The 19,268-nt window shown below is 44.7% G+C and overlaps 1 protein-coding gene across 17 annotated transcripts in view; it reads right to left on the reverse strand.

Annotated features, from left to right (window-relative positions):
• Nucleotides 1-2,308: 2,308 nt before the first annotated feature.
• Nucleotides 2,309-19,268, reverse strand: part of SLC20A2 (solute carrier family 20 member 2) — a 127,451-nt gene continuing 110,491 nt past the window's right edge. For all 17 annotated transcript variants that reach the window (XM_065519164.1, XM_065519160.1, XM_073998745.1 and 14 more), the window contains 3 exons: nt 15,277-15,462; nt 13,998-14,082; nt 2,309-3,800 (listed from right to left, as the gene is read on the reverse strand). In XM_065519164.1, coding sequence (XP_065375236.1) covers nt 3,636-3,800; nt 13,998-14,082; nt 15,277-15,462 — 436 coding nt within the window. In that variant the 3' untranslated portion in view covers nt 2,309-3,635. The remainder of the gene's footprint in view (nt 3,801-13,997; nt 14,083-15,276; nt 15,463-19,268) is intronic.

A 19,268-nucleotide genomic window follows, 5' to 3' on the forward strand; every position in this document is an offset into this window, starting at 1 on the left:
ATGTCATCCTGAACGATGCTGATTTTAAATGTTTATTCTGCAGCTTGAGATCCCTACTGATTAAGAATTCAGCTTCTTTAAAGAAGGTGAGGTGGAGAGGGCTTATTTAAAAAAATTATCTTGTTGAAAATGAATCTGTTGTGTCTAGATATTTGCTCTAAAGTTCATTCCTGGCTGGGAGTGGTCACTCACACCTGTAATCCCAAATATCTTTGGGAGGCTGAGGCGGGTGGATCATGAGGTCAGGAGTTCAAGACCAGCCTGACCAAGATGGTGAAACCCTGTCTCTACTAAAAATACAAAAAAAAAAAAAAAAAAAAAAAAAGCCAGGTGTGGTGGCAGGCACCTGTAGTCCCAGCTACTCAGGAGGCTGAGGCAGGTGAATTGCTTGAACCCTGGTGGCAGAGGTTGCAGTGAGCTGAGATCGTGCCATTGCACTCCAGCCTTGGCGACAGAGTGAGACTCCATCTCAACAAACAGAAAAAAAAAAAAAAAAAAAGCTGGGTGTGGTGGCGGGTGCCTGTAGTCCCAGCTACTCAGGAGGCTGAGGCACAAGAATCACTTGAGCATGGGAGATAGAGGTTGCAGTGAGCTGAGATTGCGCCATTGTACTCCAGCTTGGGTTACAAAGACTGTCTAAAAAAAAAAAAAAGTTCATTCCCTTTGGAAAAGCAGTAATGAAGTTAAAAAAGACCATTGTCTTCGGAACTCAAGCTCCTCTGACAGCATCCAGACTTTGCCCCCTCAGAGAAGCCCAGACAGCAGGAGAGAGAGGAGTCTCTAGGCCTCCCCACGGTTCTCTCAGGTGGAGTAAAGGGATCCCATGAAAAGAATCGCAGTGAGCAGCAGGCCGGGGTTCCCTCTGTCTGAGGACTCTGCATTATCAGAGGAAGAGGCTGGTGAACTCAGGAAAGATTCTCTGGGTAGAACTGTGGGCTGGTGGCCCAAGACAGGGAGCCTCTGCCAGCGTCCCCTCCGGCTTGGAGATGGTCCATGCTTGGCCTCAGCTGACCAAACTCTCCCACCACCTTGCTTGGCTCCCTGGGCACTCTGCTTTCCCGCCCTTGGCTTGCAGCACCCCCAGCCACCCACAGGAGCCACCTTGCAGGAGGGGTCCCAGGTGGAGTGACTTCTCTCCCTTGTTGGGGATTGGCTGGCCAGGCGGCCCTGTGTGTCAGATCACAGCGAGGCTGGGCAGGGGTGTGGATAGGCGAGGCTTCTCCCAGAACTGCCACTGAGGTGCCTGTGCTCAGTCACAAGAATGCTCAACGTGGTGAGTGTGGCCTGTTCCCCTCTCATCCCAAGATGCTGCCCCTGCCGTCCTGCCTGTCCTGTCTGCCGGGCCGGGCTGGGGCTCCCAGGTGGCAGCCCTCCTCCCTGGACAGGGGTGGCTAACATGCCTCTGCCTGAATCCTGCACTGTTTGGGCTGCACAAGGTTCACCTGCATTGTGTTGTGCTATTACTTACATAGATTTGGGAGGAAAATCGATCTTTTCTTGAAGTGGGGAAATGAAGGGCTTAAGGTGCCATTTTAAACACCAGAAAGGGCAGGGCTCTTAGTGGAGATGCATTTTTTTTTTTTTTTTTTGAGATGGAGTCTTTGTCACCAGGCTAGAGTGCAGTGGCACAATCTCGGCTCACTGCAACCTCTGCCTCCGGGGTTCAAGCAAATTCCCCTGCCTCAGCCTCCCAAGTAGCTGGGACTACAGGTGCACGCTACCATGCCGGTCTAATTTTTTTGTATTTTAGTAGAAATGGGGGTTTCACCATGTTGGTCAGGAAGGTCGCCATCTCCTGACCTCATGATCCACCCGCCTCAGCCTCACAAAGTGCTGGGATTACAGGCGTGAGCCACCGCGCCCAGTCACAAGATGCATTTTTTATACCTGCCACTTTGCTTCATCTGTCGCCTTCACAGCTCCTAAGGGAGTTGGAGCTTGTGCCGCCACCGCTGCAGAGGATTAAGGGGTTTCCCTCTGGGGGCTCCAGAAGCTGCAAGCCAGGGTGTTTTTGGCTGCTTGAGCAAAGGATAAGACCTGCACTTCCCTGCTTGGTCCTCAGCCCTGAACGTGGCAACCGACTGCTCCATGAGCTGCTGACTGTGGGTTTCTGAGTGCGGGGTGGGGATGCCATGCCTCCCTTTCCTGCTCACCCGTGTTTTCTGTACAAACCCGTACAGTAGTCAAATAAAGGAAATGAACAAAGGGTATGTGAAAAAATACAAGGACCAAATTTTATAGTTTTGGTTTTTGTGGAAACGCTGAAAGAAAAATTGTCAATATTGAGGAAAAGGCTTCAGAGGCAAACTTCCGAGGGGCATTTTTTATTATAAATTTAATATGGTTGATTAATGAAAAATCACAATGAAGTACCAAGAAAATGTTTGTCAATATAAAAATTTTAGCAGCATTTCCATAGTTTCAGGCTCCAACATTAGTCGTACTTCCTCCCTCCCGCTATCAAAAAAGAAGAGACTCCAATGGGATAGAGTAGAGCCTGGGGATGTCCAGCTTCGTGTGGGCCTCAGAGAAATACTCCATCCAGCGTCCAGGATTTCCCCTCCCTCCCATCCCTGAACTGCTAGAATGTCAAAGCACAGAAAAAGCCTCCTTTGTGCTGACATCTGAGACAAGGATCCATTCTTCGGGCTGCCGGGAGAATTGGGATGAAAACTGACCCTGGACTTGACATGTAGTGCTCAGCCGCATGCCCTCACCAACACCTGTGCATTCTCTACTCTGATGACAAGGAAAGGCCACTGCAGGGCGGGCGGGATCTGGGGTGTGGTGGCGGCGGTGGCACTGCTGGTGGGAGCCACGGCGTGGCGCATGCTGGGTGACGGTGTCACCGCCACACGCTGGTCCGGGGCAGGCATGATCAGTGAGGGTGGGAGACAGACAATGTGAAAATGTAACACTGGCCAACGATTCCCCTGCTTCTTTGGTACTTTCCAAAATTCTCTGATCAAAAAAGTATAAGGGAAGCACACCATTAAAAAATTACAGCTTTACGTATTTACAAAAGCAATGATGATATATTACACAAGAATCAATACACAATATATGAACAAATCTTCAGTGAAAGCACTTGTGAGCTCCCATCCCGCTGGCATCCCACGGCACGCAGCCTCTGCAGGGTCGTGTCGCCTGTCCTGAAGCTCATCACCTTATAGTATATTAGAAGGGAAAAACATCATTTGGAAAAAAATCATTTTCCAATCTACTCTTTCCTTTTAAAAGGCTTAACATCTGCCATCGAAATAGTTATGTACAAGATTTACTGAATATTGACTTCTAGGCAATGATTTCCACTTCCAACTTGAATATGTTTGAAATAACGCTGCCTATTCTATGGATACAATAGATATTTAATATATAAGTAACTGCACCACATTATATCACCAGGATACCAGTTTAATACATATTATTATGTACAGTAGTTAAGTTAGCTCGAGAAGGTGAGTCTCCGCAGCCCAGGTGAATGGTGTGGGATGGAGCCTCCTGGAAGGGAGGCGGAGAGCTGGTCATGAGAGCCGTGCAAGGCCAGGATGTGTATGTGTGGCACAAGGGCACGTGTTTCCCACACGCCCACACCAGACCATCCCTTTAGCTGTTTGCAGCTGGAAGAAGACAAATCACACATATGGAAGGATCCCATACATGAGAAGAGCCATGACAGCAGCGCTGAACAGCCCAGCCACAGGGACGGTCACGAACCAGGCCACGAAGATGTTCCGAAAAAGGCGCCAGTCCACAGCCTTGCGGGAGCGGATCCAGCCCACGGCCACCACCGAGCCCACCTGTGGGAGTACAGACATTGCAAAGTAAAAACAGGTGAGCCACAAAGGCTATACTCAACCAAGGTACGTGGGCTAATCTCAGAAACAAGCTCTACTACAACATTACCCAGTCCCCTACATTTGTTAAAGCTTGTAAAATAGCTTAGATTTTAGGTAGAATTGTTTGGGTATTCTTCTCTTCAGCATATAGCTCTTTATATAGTTTTTATATAGTTGTTTTGAGACAGAGTCTCATTCTGTCTCCCAGGCTGGAGTGCAGTGGCGTGATCTCAGCTTACTGCAACCTCCATCTTCCAGGTTCAAGCAATTCTCCTGCCTTAGCCTCCTGAGCAGCTGGGATTACAGGTGTGCGCCACCACCCTCGGCTAATTTTCATATTTTTAGTAGAGATGGAGTTTCACCATGTTGGCCAGGCTGATCTCAAACTCCTCACCTCAAGTGACCCTCCCTCCTCGGCCTCCTAAAGTGCTGAAGTGCAGTGTTGCAATCTCAGCTCACTGCAACCTCCGTCTCCCAGGTGCAAGTGATTCTCCTGTCTCAGCCTCCTGAGTAGCTGGGATTACAGGCAAGCGCCACCACATCCAGCTAATTTTCATATTTTTTAGTAGAGATGGGGTTTTGTCATGTTGGTCAGGCTGGTCTCAAACTCCTGGCCTCAAGTGATCAGCCTGCCTCGACCTCCCAAAGTGCTGGGATTACAGGTGTGAGCCACTGTGCCCAGGCTGGATTTTGGCTTTAAAAATAATATTCCCGGCCGGGCGCAGTGGCTCACGCCTGTAATCCCAGCACTTTGGGAGGCTGAGGTGGGCGAATCATGAGGTCAGGAGATGGAGACCATCCTGGCTAATACGGTGAAAACCTGTCTCTACTAAAAATACAAAAAATTAGCCAGGCGTGGTGGCGGGCGCCTGTAGTCCCAGCTACTCAGGAGGCTGAGGCAAGAGAATGGCGTGAACCCGGGAGGCGGAGCTTGCAGTGAGCCAAGATCACGCCACTGCACTCCAGCCTGGGCGACAGAGCAAGACTCTGTCTCAAAAAAAAAAAAATTCCCTGAAATCGACTGTAGTTAACAGGGAACATTTAAAATGTATCTTGAAATAATTTGAAACTTAGAGAAAAGCTGCAAGAACTCCTGTTTTCTCTTTACCCAAATTCACTAATTTTTGACATTTGCCACAATCTGTGAAGAGACATTTTAATATGATTAAAATATCCTGCATCTTATCAAACCTCACTTTCCCCTTCTGCTAAAGATTTCACAATCCAATGTTTATGATGATGGCTATAAAATGGTGATTTACCAGGCTGGGCGTGGTGGCTCATGCCTGTAATTCCAGCACTTCAGGAGGCCGAGGTGGGTGGATCACTTGAGGTCAGGAGTTCGAGACCAGCCTGACCAACATGGTGAAACCCCATCTCTACTAAAAATACAAAAATTAGCCGGGTGTGGTGGTGCACACCTGGAATCCCAGCTACTTGCAGTGAGCCAAGATCGTGATACTGCACTCCAGCCTGGGCAACAGAATGAGACTCAGTCTCAAAAAAATAAAATAAAAAGAAATAAAATAAAATAAAATGGTGATTTACCAAACTCCATTCCAATTTCTCACATGGAGTTCTACTTCAAGGAAGAGCTCTTTCCTCTCCCAACATGTTTTAGGATCTTAATACCTAATGACAAATAGTTTTATAAACAGCTGTAAATGTAGTGTCATCCATAATCTGTGAATATCAGCGCATGATAAATATCATGTAAGTTGTTCTTTTTTTGGCTAATTAACCGGCAAAAAGATGCACTGTTGCTGCTTTAATTTGCGTATCTTTAATAACAATTAAGGCTGAACTTTTAAAAATATATTTACTGAATTTCACTCTCTCTAGCTTTGACATATACAAATTGTCGGCCAGGCACAGCGGCTCACACCTGTAATCCCAGCACTTTGGGAGGCCAAGGCGGGCGGATACGAGGTCAGAAGATCGAGACCATCCTGGCTAACATGGTGAAACCCTGTCTCTACCAAAAATACAAAAAATTAGCTGGGCATGGTGGCGCACACCTGTAGTCCCAGCTACTCAGAAGGCCGAGGCAGGAGAATCGCTTGAACTGGGGAGGCGGAGGTTGCAGTGAGCCGAGATTGTGCCACTGCACTCCAGCCTGGGCGACAGAGTGAGGCTTCGTCTCAAAAAAAAAAAAAAAAAATTGTCTCTTCATGTATTTTGTCCATTTACATAAAATCTAATGTGTTCCTTATTTATGTGTAGTCTTCACTGAATAATGATATTAACTCTGTGATACTGAATACACATATTTTCTCTAGGTAGTATTTTGCTTTGTTTCACTTTCAAGTTTCTAACTTCATGCAGTAAAATATGCTATAATTTTCTTCTGTGATTTATCTTTGGCTTGAATATTTGATAAATATTTAATTCCATTTTATTTTTCTAAAATAAAGTTCCATTTTACTCTAAATTTAAGAATATTTAAAAAATATTATTTAAGCCATCAGATTTACATTCATGTATTTTGAGAGTGGTCTAATTTTGTTTTTCTAGACTGACAGTCAGCTATCCAACCTTTCAAACACTTACTGGTTAAATTTTCCCTTTTTCAAAATATATGCTCATATGGAACAGGTTCCATCCATTGCTATCTACTCTGTTCTTATCCAGGTATCTACTTTTAAAAATTGTTGTGGTAAAATATACATAACATAAAACTTACAGTTTTAGTAATTTTTCAGCATACCATTTAGAGGCATTAAGTACCATCACATTGTTTTGCAGACCATCTCCACAATGTGTCTCCAGAACCTTTTCCATCATCCCACATGGAAACTGCCCCATAAAACACTAATGCCCAGTTCCCAACCCCTCCTCCCAGGACCTACTCTTGACTTTTGTTTCCTTATATGACATTACATGTCAGGTAAGGCTAGTTCCTCCTTTCAGTTTTCTTGTTAGATCATTTCTTGTTAGATCAGTTTTCTTGTTAGATCATTATATTGCTGATAATGTATTTCACCAAAATGTATTCTTTAGTCTCATTTTGTAAAGTTCCAAGTAAATCCTGTTCAGGATGTATTTAGGGAGAAGTGACTTCATTACAACATCTGGTTTTCCCATCCAATAGCATGTTACGTCTCATATTCAGATTATCTTTTTATACCTCTGAGCAGTTTTATGCCTCTTCCATATATATCACTCACATTTCTTCTTTAAAAAATTATTTATTTAGTTATTTAGAGATGGGGTCTTACTATGTTGCCTAGACTGGTCTTGAACTCCTGGGTTCGGACTGTCCTCGTGCCCTCAGCCTCCTGAGTAGCTGGGACTACAGGAACACACCACTGTACCTGGTGCCACTCACAGTGCTTATTAGGATAATTCTGAGATACCTTTTATTTTTGCTGCAATTATGATGGCAGTTTTTTTCCCTTCCGTTACATTTTCTAATTGGCTATTGTTGATGAGTAAGTGCTGGATTTTTCTATTTTTATCTTGGACTTGGTCACTCTTATGAACTCGAGTAGTGTTTTAGAAATACTGAATATTGGCCGGCCACGGTGGCTCACGCCTGTAATCCCAGCACTTTGGGAGGCCGAGGTGGGCAGACCACCTGAGGTCGGGAGTTCAAGACCAGCCTGACCAACATGGAGAAACCCTGTCTCTACTAAAAATACAAAATTAGCCGGGTGTGGTGCCGCACACCTGTAATCCCAGCTACTTGGGAGGCTGAGGGAGGAGAATTGCTTGAACCCGGGAGGCAGAGGTTGTGGTGAGCCAAGATCATGCCATTGCACTCCAGCCTGGGCAACAAGAGTGAAATGCTGTCTCAAAAAAAAAAAAAAAGAAAGAAAAAAAAATAAAGAAAAATTGAGTATCATCAAATGTCTTTTTGGCTTATATCTCAACAGACATCTTTTTTTTTTTTTTTTTTTTCTTTTTAAGTGGATTGCTAAGGCATACTATACTGAAGCTGCCCATATACCCATCTTGAGCCCCTGCAAGGGCCTAGCCCTGCACAGGCGCTGGTGGTGGGTGATGCAGCCCTGCCCTGTCACGAAGGGAGCCCACCTTCTGGTAATCTTGATCAATTTGGTCCTGCTGAAAGGTTCTTGTATAGTATTGTTTTGTTTTGAGACGGAGTCTTGCTCTGTCGCCCAGGCTGAAGTGCAGTGGCATGATCTCAGCTCACTGCAAGCTCTATCTCCTGGGTTCAAGCAATTCTCCTGCCTCAGCCTCCCTAGTAGCTGGGATTATAGGCGCCCGCCACCACACCTGGCTAATTTTTGTATTTTTAGTAGAGAGAGGGTTTTGCCATGTTGGCCAGGCTGGTCTTGAACTCCTGACCTAATGTGATCTGCCCACCTGAACCTCCAAAAGTGCTGGAATTACAGGCGTGAGCACCACGCCCAGCCAAATATTGTTGATGTCATTTATCAGCATCTTGCTTAAAGTTTTTACAATCAATATTCATCAGTAAACAGAGATACCATTGTTCGTGATAGTTTAAATTAGGTTTGGTGTTAGGGTTATTCGGTGTACGCCAGAGCACAAATGGGAGAGGTTTTCTAGTTTTGTTTTTCCTCCTACATGGTGGCAAAGTTTAGATTGTGTGAGAGCTGCTTTTTTTGTTTAAGTGGAAAAGATTCTAATTAATTCATCTAGTCAGCAGTATCCTCACCCACCCCACCCCTAGCAACTTTTTGCTTTTTTAGGTGAGAACAGTTATTTTTGGAGAACTCCCTTAATTTCATCCTATTGTTCTGGGTCAGATTTTCTACTTCTTAGGCCAATATTTCTTTGTCATGTATATTGTTGCAGAAAATAATTCACAGGGGTTTTCAAATTCTTAGCATATAGCTGTGTGGTTTATTTAATAATGGAAACAATGGTCTTCTCTATCTGTCATCACAATGTCTTCCTCCTTCCCCCACTTAATTCCCTCCCTCTTTTCCTTGATGTGATCTGATATTTTATTAGTAGCCACTTTCCTCTCCCCTTATTTTGTTTTTACTTAATTTTGCTTCTATATTTCTTACAACCTGTTTCCTCAATTTTTATTGTCCTGGACTTTTTACAAAATCCTAATTTTACTACTTGGTTATTTTATTTTCCCTTTGATCAATTAAACCATTTAAAGATATGAATTTTCATCTTAGCATAACTTGGTTGCCACCGGTTTTGCCATTTGTATCCACCCACAGACACACACATTATTATAGCTTTTATTATTTTCTGAGAAAGCTATCATTGTATTTTTCTAAACTCCTTAATTCAATTGCTACCTTAAAAACCCATTAAAAAGTCTCCGTTGGGATACATTCTTATTTCAATATATAATTAATTTCTAGTTTAATTTTATTGTAATTAGAGATCATGGTTAGCACAATGTATGTTTAAAATTGTTTTTTAATTTAAATTTTAATTTTTATAAAATAGAGACAGGGCCTCATTATGTTTCCCAGACTGGTTTCAAACTTCTGGGCTCAAGTGATCCTCCTACCTCAGCCTCCCAAAGTGCTGGGATTATAGGTGTGAGCCACGATGCCAGGCCTGTTTTTAAAATTTTATAGAGATTTTTATCATGGTTTTCTGATTTTAGGATTTTTATAAATGTTTCATGATGCTTGACAGGAAGGCATATGATCAGCAGGGTAAAAGCTTGTACGTAGTTATTAATTATGCTGCTCTAAATAAATGTTCAAATTCTTTATATTCCCACATACTTTTTCTATACTTCATTTATCATAGGCTAAGACAGTAATTTCTGAGTTCTTAACAATTTTATGTATTTAGTTATATGTTATTTGATTCATAAAAGATCCAGAGTACTATGTCTTTGTTACTGATCATGTCTTCTGTGGATGTAAAATGGTATTTTTTGCTGTGTTCTAACTTCCCTTTTAATAAATCGAGTGTGTTTCCAGTTTAAGGCCATCATCAGGTAGTTATAGCAAAAAAATTGTTGAGAAGAATGGGGACCAGAGAGCAAGAATTATAAATTAAATTAGAAATTATAATCCTACATCTGAAATAAGTAGTGTTCCCTATATGCTGTTCCAAATTGAAATGGTGGTTGAATCATCATCTATGTCATCAGTGAAGATTGACAATGTGGGTGATCCACAAACAGGAATAATCTCAATCCACCCAGTATGGAATTAAAACATTCTGTAGAACATGACTTCCAAATTCCTATTAAAGAGCACACACAAGAGCGACTGTGCTCAGTAGCGGCACTGTGTGTTATCTGCTAGGGCTAAAGACCAAAGGTGATTAAGGATCACAGAATGGAAGAACGATGAACGAGTTGCTGAAACATAACATCTGAGGATTCTTTTATTTTCAAGACCAGTTTCTATGTCTTCAATTAAGGCTTCTGTTTTTTTTTTGGGGGGGGGGGCGGGCAGGGGGTAGTTTTGCTCTTGTTGCCCAGGCTGGAGTGCAATGGTGCGATCTCCACTCACCACAACCTCCGCCTCCCAGGTTCAAGCGATTCTCCGGCCTCAGCCTCCCGAGTAGCTGGGATTACAGGCATGGGCCACTGTGCCTGGCCAATTAAGGCTTTTGACCCTACTCAAAGGAATTATTCCAGGAAAGTATCTGATAAACTGAGTCCTCTGATATGAAATACAAAATGTATGAAACCGGAACACATACAGGGTGAAACTCATCAAACAGACTGTCTTATATATGCCTTCTGGAATAAAATGTGATAACAGGACTTTTCTAATTGTTTTTTCCCAAGTTATACATTCAGCACATATATCACATAATATAGTATGGTTTCATAAATATTTTGAAATACGCTACAACAAAATTTAAACTATGCACTTAGGCCAGGCGCAGTGGCTCATGCCTGTAATTCCAGCACTTTGGAAGGCCGAGGCAGGCAGACCACTTGAGGTCAGGAGTTCAAGACCAGCCTGGCTAACATGGAGAAACCCCATTTCTACTAAAAATACAAAAATTAGCCAAGTGTGGTGGTGCATGCCTGTAATCTCAGCTATTCAGGAGGCTGAGGCAGGAGAACTGCTTGAACCCAGGAGGCAGAGGTTGCAGTGAGCCAAGATCAAGCCTCTATACTCCAGCCTGGGCGTCAAAGCGAGACTCTGTCTCAAACAAAACAAAACAAAATAAAACAAATCTATGCACTTAGCCATGTATACTTAGAAGGAAGCATAAATCAATAACATGTACCTAGATACATTCAAAAACTCATTTTAAACAATAGTTTCCATCTTATTTCCTGCCAAGTCCCCAACTTTTCCCTACCTTCTATTAGATGGCTCTAAGCAAGAAACTTAAAAATCAAACACAGGATAATTATCCTGAAAACTGATGCAATTCAACTATGACTCTATGTGGACATCAATACCCTTTGAATATTTCCAGATTCACAGCCTCACTCACAGAGGGCCCCATTCTTCACGCCATCCCACGGCTCTCATAGTTCATCCCACATTTGCCATTTGGGGACTGTTGTGTGCAGGGGAAATATGTGATATGAGAGAATAAGTGTTGTGGAGTAACGACAACTGTGAACTCTTCTCAGCACTTCTATTATTTGGACTCTGATGAGAGCCATCTGCTCTCCAACTACACTGCAAGTTCCTGAGAGCTGAGGCTGTGTCCTTAGTGCTCACAGGGAATAGCTCTGGGCCTTGTCCAGAAGTCCATGATCAATGATATCGGACAAACTGACTCAAACCCAAGTTGTGACCTGTCTTGTCTATTTTACAGATGGCACCCCACTGCAGTCCCATTCAGGGAGACCTGCTTTAAGTGCCAACAAGCTATCCTAATACTACTCATCACCAGCTCAAAGGAAACAAAACTGGCCGGGCATGGTGGCTCATGTCTATAATCCCAGCACTTTGGGAGGCCAAGGCGGGTGGATCACGAGGTCAGGAGATCGAGACCATCCTGGCTAATATGGTGAAAACTCATCTCTACTAAAAATATAAAAAATTAGCCAGGCGTGGTGGCAGGCGCCTGGAGTCCCAGCTACTCAGGAGGCTGAGGCAGGAGAATGGCGTGAACCCAGGAGGCAGAGCTTGCAGTCAGCCAAGATCATGCCACTGCACTCCAGCCTGGGTGACAGAGTGAGACTCCATCTCAAAAAAAAAAAAAAAGCTATTTCAACTGGTGTGGAAGAGTTAGCCTTCAGCAGTCTTGCTTAAGTGTAGGTTAATCATTAAAAAGATGGCATTACATGTGTTTAAAAGCATTCCAAAAGACAACTGAGGCCTATAGAAAAGTCACAAGCCCGTGTCCTTGGAAAAAGAATATATTTAGCTACATGCGTCTCTTTCACACTCCACACAGCACAGCGAATGGAAGTAACGTGGAGTCCGGGGAAGATGTTACTTTTCATTCCTTATAGTGTTGTATTGTTTGAAATATTTCAGTGAATATGTACTTCTCTGGTAAGTTTTAAATAACCCACATTAGGAAATCACAATGAATGGGCGGCGGGCGCACCCGCACCTCTTCCTGCCTTCCTCCCCCATGCTTGCCAGGCGGAGCGGGGGAGGACGACGCTGGCTATGCTGTCCACGTGGGCGCCTCAGCTGGGCTACTCCCTGGCTGTGTAATCTCGGGCACATTACTTAACTTTCCTCTGCCTCAGTTTCCTCATCTGTGAAGCTGGGGAAGGTTCTTGGGGAGACTGAGGGAGCTCATGTTCATGGCGCCAGTGGAGTGCTTGCCCCAGGCACCTTGGCCATGGTTGGGCACCACAATGGTGCTGATGGGGACCTGAACGAGAAGGTGTGTGGCCTGAGGCGAAGATCTGAATCCTGGATCTACCACATGTGGCTGTGTGCACACAGCAAGCGGCCCAGCTCTGAGGGAACCCAGTCTCCTCACCTGTGGACTGGGAGTGACAGTTCCGCCCCCACAGGCTTCCTGTGGAGAGGAGGCGGCACACCACGTGTGTGGTGTGGAGCACAGTACCAGCACTCTCCTGATAATCAGTGAGTAGGGGGATTTCTATACAGAAACTTTGTGGAAATTGAAATATTTCTGTATATGGTAGCAAAAAAGGAAAACACAAAACAAACTCTTTCCACTGAGGCTGATTCCGCATGCGCAGAGCCCCAGCTTGGAAACACGCTGCTGGGCCACTCCAGATACTCTTGTGAGGGCCACCTGACCTGGGTGTTTGAAGCATGAAGCCACTTGCCTTTGCTTGGAGTTTTCTTTTAAACATATTGGCTGGAATCTTAAAATTATGAGTAAATATAAACATGGGTGGCTGTGTCTGTTATGAGGGCTCATATATTCCTTCTAGTGCCGAGGACTCTGCCCCCATGCAGCAAACGCCAATTAGTTTTTCTTGAATGATATAAATGAATGAACCTAGGAAAAATCCGGAAGTGACTTTCGCTTTGTTGAGACTGGTGAGTGTGTCTGTATACAGAGGCTCACCGGAGCTATTTTAGAAGTATCTGCAGATACTGGGCAGAGTGGGGTGATGAGACCCGGGCTCTGGTCCTCCCAACCCAGGTTCTGGTCCTCCCCACCCTGGCCACCTATGGATCACTCCCTGAAACTCCCAGAGCCCATTTCCTCTTCACTGGTCTTCAGGGCTCCTCCCTGCAGCTCCAACTTTCCACACCACGACCAGCAGCCCTCTCTCGTCCAGCTGTAGGTTTCAGAGCACTCCTCAGTGGTCGGTATCAGTCATTACCCCTCATGGGGAATTTATGGCAATATAGTCACTTTGAACATCATATAAGGAACAAAACCAGAAACAACCGTGCCCTACAATTCCACAGAGATGATTTTTGTTAATTGCTATTTCCACTGTCAACCCCCAGTCCCCTCAATGGCTGGACCAAGTGGCAGGCTCCCAAGTGAGCCCATAGGTATGCTCAGCGCACACAGGATGCCAATCAAACTTCACCGTGGAAGTAGTGGGAGGGCAGCAGGACAGTCCCAGGCAGACCAGCCCTAGCATTCATTCTGCCTTGGAAAAGCCAGGTCTGAACAAGGGATGGTGTTGTCCTACCGAGAGGAGGATGGTGGAGGGGGCAGATGGAGGAAAACAAGGTCTCAGAGACCCAGAGAACCTGGAGATGCGTTTTGCACAACCATCTACAGAGCCCTACAGCTTCCCTCGCATGTGGTCCGGTGGCCCTGACCCATCCCAGTGGCCTGGAGAAGGGCTCCCGGCTAGCAGGGGCCTACCTTGCAGTGCGTAGTGCTGACTGGAAGCCCAATGTTGGAGGCGATCACCACCGTGAAGGCTGAGGCCAGCTCGATCGTGAAGCCGCTGCGGGGGGAGCATGAGACACGTCACGGGCGTCCTCTGTATCGCCTCCCTGACACCCCGCGGGTGACAAAGGCTTGCCAGAACATTCTCTGGGGTGACTGCCGACTGCTGACTGGGCAAGATCAACTTTAACAGAACAAGAGGTCGCTGCTCAATGACAGCGATTCCCACCAAGGCTGCGTTTTCTTGTGCACGGCCCCCAGAAGCCTGGCTTTCTGATACGTTTCAAAGACCACACACTGGGCCAGACATTCCTGCTGTGCAGTAAGATAGTAAATCAGTCATTTCTAAAACGCAAAGGAAAAACTATGCTCTCATTTAAAAAATGTGCACTTATTGCAAAAATGTATTTTTCTCAGATTACGAATTTTTCTTCAAATCAATATTCTAAAATATCTTTTATTGAAATTATTTTCAAATGAGAACTTAAAATTGGAAATTTATATAGGAGGCTCACTGGAGCTATTTTAGGTTTCTCTGCAGATGCAGGGCAGAGCTGCGTGATGAAACCTGGGTTCCGGTCCTCCCCACCCTGGGTGCCTTTGGATCACTTCCTGAAACTCCCAGAGCCTGTAGGAAAAGGAAACCTCCCGTATGTTTTAAAAAGAGAGAGATTTCCTACCACAGGTGGCTCCAATTTTTGGTCATGTTCTGAAAGTTCTGGAAGTTCCTTTAACCCCTGATGCAGCTAAAGGCTATGCAGTTGAGAGACTACATTTAAAGCCTCCAGAGCTCACCCATGATGACAGGGGGCGCCTCGCTGTCTGGCAGAGCAAGAGGAAAGTAACCCCAGCAGGGAGGTTGCTGAGAGCTGGGGTGGCCAGAGAACTTTCAGGAAAGGCCAGCCTGGGGGCTTGCTTAAGTCTGTGCCCTCCCTGCCCACCTGCCTCTGGCCCCCGTGCTGGCTAAGGGTGAGCTGCTTCTCTCCTCCCTGCCTGCTCTGCTCTGCTACCCCTGCTTGTCTGCCCTTCCCGCTCCTCATCTCAGGGACCCTGTGGCTGGGGGCCGGGACACAGTGAGGGAGGGCAAGGATAGGTGGCATGGTAAGTAGGGCCATTCTTGCCCACTGTCCCCTCCTCCCTGTGACTCGCTGCCGACTGCCGGTGCTGAGCAGGCTGTTCAGACACAGCCAGGCAGCTCTAGCCAGGCCTCGGATGACAAGACCTGCCCTTCCCGTGACCAGCCCAGGCTTACCTGGACGGCGTGATGGGAGTGAGGTCTTTCCCCATGGTCTGGATCACTCTTCTCCCCCAGACCCAGAGGCCTGTGCAGATTCCAACTCCTCCATAAAACAGCAGCCAGACGGGTGTAGCTGCTTCTTGCATTACCCCGCCTTGTTTGTAAATCAGCCACAAAGCTACCAGGGGACCGATGGCATTACTGGGAAAAATAAAAAGAGAAAAGATTAACGATATATGCAAAAAGAGAAAAGATTAACGATATATGTACATGACACAGGTGACTTTGTTTTATTGTGCTTCATTTTATTCACTTTATCACACTCCACAGATATGATGTTTTTTCTTTTTCTTTTTCTTTTTTTTTTTTTTCTGAGACGGAGTCTTACTCTGTTGCCCAGGCTGGAGTGCAGTGGTGTGATCTCGGCTCACTGCAACCTCTGCCTCCCAGGTTCAAGCGATTCTCCTGCCTCAGCCTCCCGAGTAATTGAGACTACAGCTGTGGGCCACCACACCCGACTAATTTTTGTATTTTTAGTAGAGATGGGGTTTCACCATGTTGGCCAGGCTGGTCTCGAACCCCTGACCTTGTGATCTGCCCACTTTGGCCTCCCAAAGTGTTGGGATTACAGGCATGAGCCACTGCACCTGGCCTTCAGATACGACGTTTTTTTACGAATTTGAGGTTTGTGGCACCCCTGCATCGAGCAAGTCCACTGACGCGATTTTCCAGCGGTATGTGCTCACGTCATGTCTCTGTGTCACATTCTGGTAATTCTCATAGTATTCCTGACCTTTTCATTATTATCATGTCTGTTATGGTGATCTGTGATCAGTGATCTTTTATGTTACTATTATAATTGTTTTGGGGTGCCATGAACTGTTCCCATATGAGACGGTAAGCTTCACTGATAACTGCTATGTGTGTTCTCCCTGCTCCACTGACCGCTCACTCCCCTGTCTCTCTCCCTCTCCTCCTGCCTATTTCCTGAGATATTGCTATATTGAAATTAAGCCAATAAATTACCCTACAGTGGCCTCTAAGTGTTCAACTGAAAGGAAGAGTTGCATGTCTCTCAGTTTAAATCAAAAACTAGAAATGATTAAGCTTAGTGAGGAAGGCATATCAAAATCAGAGATAGGCCAAAAGCTAGGCCTCTTGGGCCAGTTAGCCAAGTTGTGAATGCAAAGGGAAAGCTTCTTGAAGGAAATTTAAAGTGCTACTCCAATGAACACATGAATAATAAGAAAGCAAAACAGCCCTAGTGCTGACATGCAGACAGTCTAAGTGGTCTGGATGGAAGATCTAACCAGCCACAACATTCCCTTAAGTCAAAGCCTAATCCAGAGCAAGGCCCTAGTTCTCTTCAATTCTGTGAAGGCTGAGAGAAGTCAGGAAGCTAAAGAAAAGCTGGAAGCTAGCAGAGGTTGCTTCAGGAGGTTTAAGGAAAGAAGCCATCTTTATAGCATAAAAGTGCAAGGTGAAGCAGCAAGTGCTGATGGAGAAGCTGCAGCGAGTTCTCCAGAAGATCCAGCTAAGATCATTGATGAAGGTGGTTACAGTAACAATAAATTTTCAATGTAGAAGAAACAGTCTTCTATTGGAAGAAGATGCCAGCTAGGACTTCCATAGCCAGAGAGAAGGCAATGCCTGCCTTCAAGGGACAGGCTGACTCTCTTCTCAGAGGCTAATGCAGCTGGTAACTTTAGTTGAAGCCAATGTTCACTTACTATTCCAAAAATCCTATTGCTCTTAGGAATGATGCTAAATCTACTCTGCCTGTGTTCTAGAAATGGAACAACAAAGCACATCTGTTTACAGCATGGTTTACTGAATATTTTAAGCCCACTGTTGAGACCTACTGCTCAGAAAAAAAATTAATATTTCAAAATATTACTGCTCATTGACAATGCACTTGGTCACCAGAGAGCTCTGATGGAGATATGCAAGGAGATGAATGTTGTTCTCCTGTCTGCAAATACAGCATCTGTTCTGCAGCCCATGGATCAAGGAGCAATTTGACTTTCAAGTCTTATTTTACTTAAGATATACACTTTGTAGGGCTAGAGCTGCCATAGATAGTGATTCCTCTGATGGGTCTAGGGAGTCCATTGAAACCTTCTGGAAAGGATTCCCCATTCTAGATGCCAATAGAACATTTGTGATTCATGGGAGGAAGTGAAAATACCAACATTAACAGGAGTTTGGAAGAAGGTGATTCCGACTCTCACATATGACTTTGAGAGATTCAAAACTTTAATGAAGGAAGCCACTGTAGATGTGGTGGAAATAGCAAGAGAACTAGAAGTGGAGTTTGGCGATGTGACTGAACTGCTGCAATCTCAAGACAAAACTTGAACAGATGAGGAGGTGCTTGGTATGGATGAGCAAAGAAAGCTTTTTGAGATGGAAGCTACTCCTGGTGAAGATGCTGTGAACATTGTTGAGATGACAACAAAGGATTTAGAATATTCCACAAACCCAGTTGTCAGAGCAGAGGCTGGGTGTGAGGGGACTGACTCCAATTTTGAAAGAAATTCTACAGTGGGTAAAATGCTATCAAATTGCATTGCATGCTACAAAGAAATCTTTTGTGAAAGGAAGAGTTAATTGATGCAGCAAATTTCATGGCTGTCTTAATTTAAGAAATGGCCACAGCCACCCCAACCTTTAATCATCACCACCCTGATGAGTCAGCAGACATCAACATCAAGGCCCAGACCCTCCATCAGCAAAATTATGATTTGCTGAATGTTCACAGGGTTGCTAGCATTATTTTTCAGCAATAAAGTATTTTCAAATTAAGGTATATACATTGTTTTTTAGACACATTTAATAGACTATGGTACACCATTACAGAAACATAACTTTTCTATGTGCTGGGACACCAAAAACTTCATGGGTATTGTGAAACTTGTTTTATTGCAGTGGTCTGGAACGGAACCCACAGTGTCTCCCAGGTATTCCCGTACATGGTGACTTTTGTCTTGAGCATAGCTCATCTTGGTGTATTTGAGGTTCATCTATATCATCTATTCATGGTCAAAATGATTTTTTTTTAAATTTTGGTAAAAAGCATAACATAATATTTACCATTGTAATCAGTCTTATTTATAGTTCAGCAGTGTTAAGTATATTTACATTGTTGTGAAACAGATCTCCAGAGCTTGTTCATCTTGCAAATGTGAAACTCTGTACTCTTCAAACAAATTCCCACTGCCCCTCCCTGCAGCTAATGGCAACCACCATTCTACTTTCTAGTTCCAGGAATTTGACTGCTGTAGACAGCTCACAGAAGTGGAATCATATTTATCTTTTTTTTGAGACGGAGTCTTGCTCGGTCGCCCAGGCTGGAGTGCAGCGACGTGATTTTGGCTCACTGCAACATCCACCTCCTGCGTTCAAGCAAGTCTCCTGCCTCAGCCTCCTGAGTAGCTGGGACTACAGGCACGTGCCACCATGCCTAGCTAATTTTTTGTATTTTTAGTACAGACGGGGTTTCACTATGTTAGCCAGGATGGTCTTGATCTCCTGACCTCATGATCCGCCCCTCAGCCTCCCAAAGTGCTGGGATTACAGGCATGAGTAGTATTTATCTTTTTGTGATGGTTTATTTAACTTAGCCTAATGTCCTCCAGGTTCATCCATGTTACAGCAGGTGACAGGACTTCCTTCTTTTTTAAGGCTAAATAATATTCCACTGTATGCACGGACACATTTTGTTTCCATTCAGCTGTCAGTGGACATCTGGGTTGCTCTCCCCTCTTGCCTACGACAAACGGCAGTGCTTTGAACATGGGGTACAAATATCTCTTTGAGACTCTGCTTTCAATTCTTCTGTATGTATACCCAGAAGCAGGAATGCTGGATCATAGGGGAGGTCTGTTTAATTTTTTGAGGAGCCTCCATCCTGTTTTCCATAGTGGTTACACCATTTTACACCCCTACTAACAGTGCACAGGGTTACCATTTCTCTACATCCTTCACAACACTTGTTACTTTTTTTT

Source organism: Macaca fascicularis, chromosome 8 (assembly GCF_037993035.2).
Source record: "Macaca fascicularis isolate 582-1 chromosome 8, T2T-MFA8v1.1".
Taxonomy (NCBI): domain Eukaryota; kingdom Metazoa; phylum Chordata; class Mammalia; order Primates; family Cercopithecidae; genus Macaca; species Macaca fascicularis.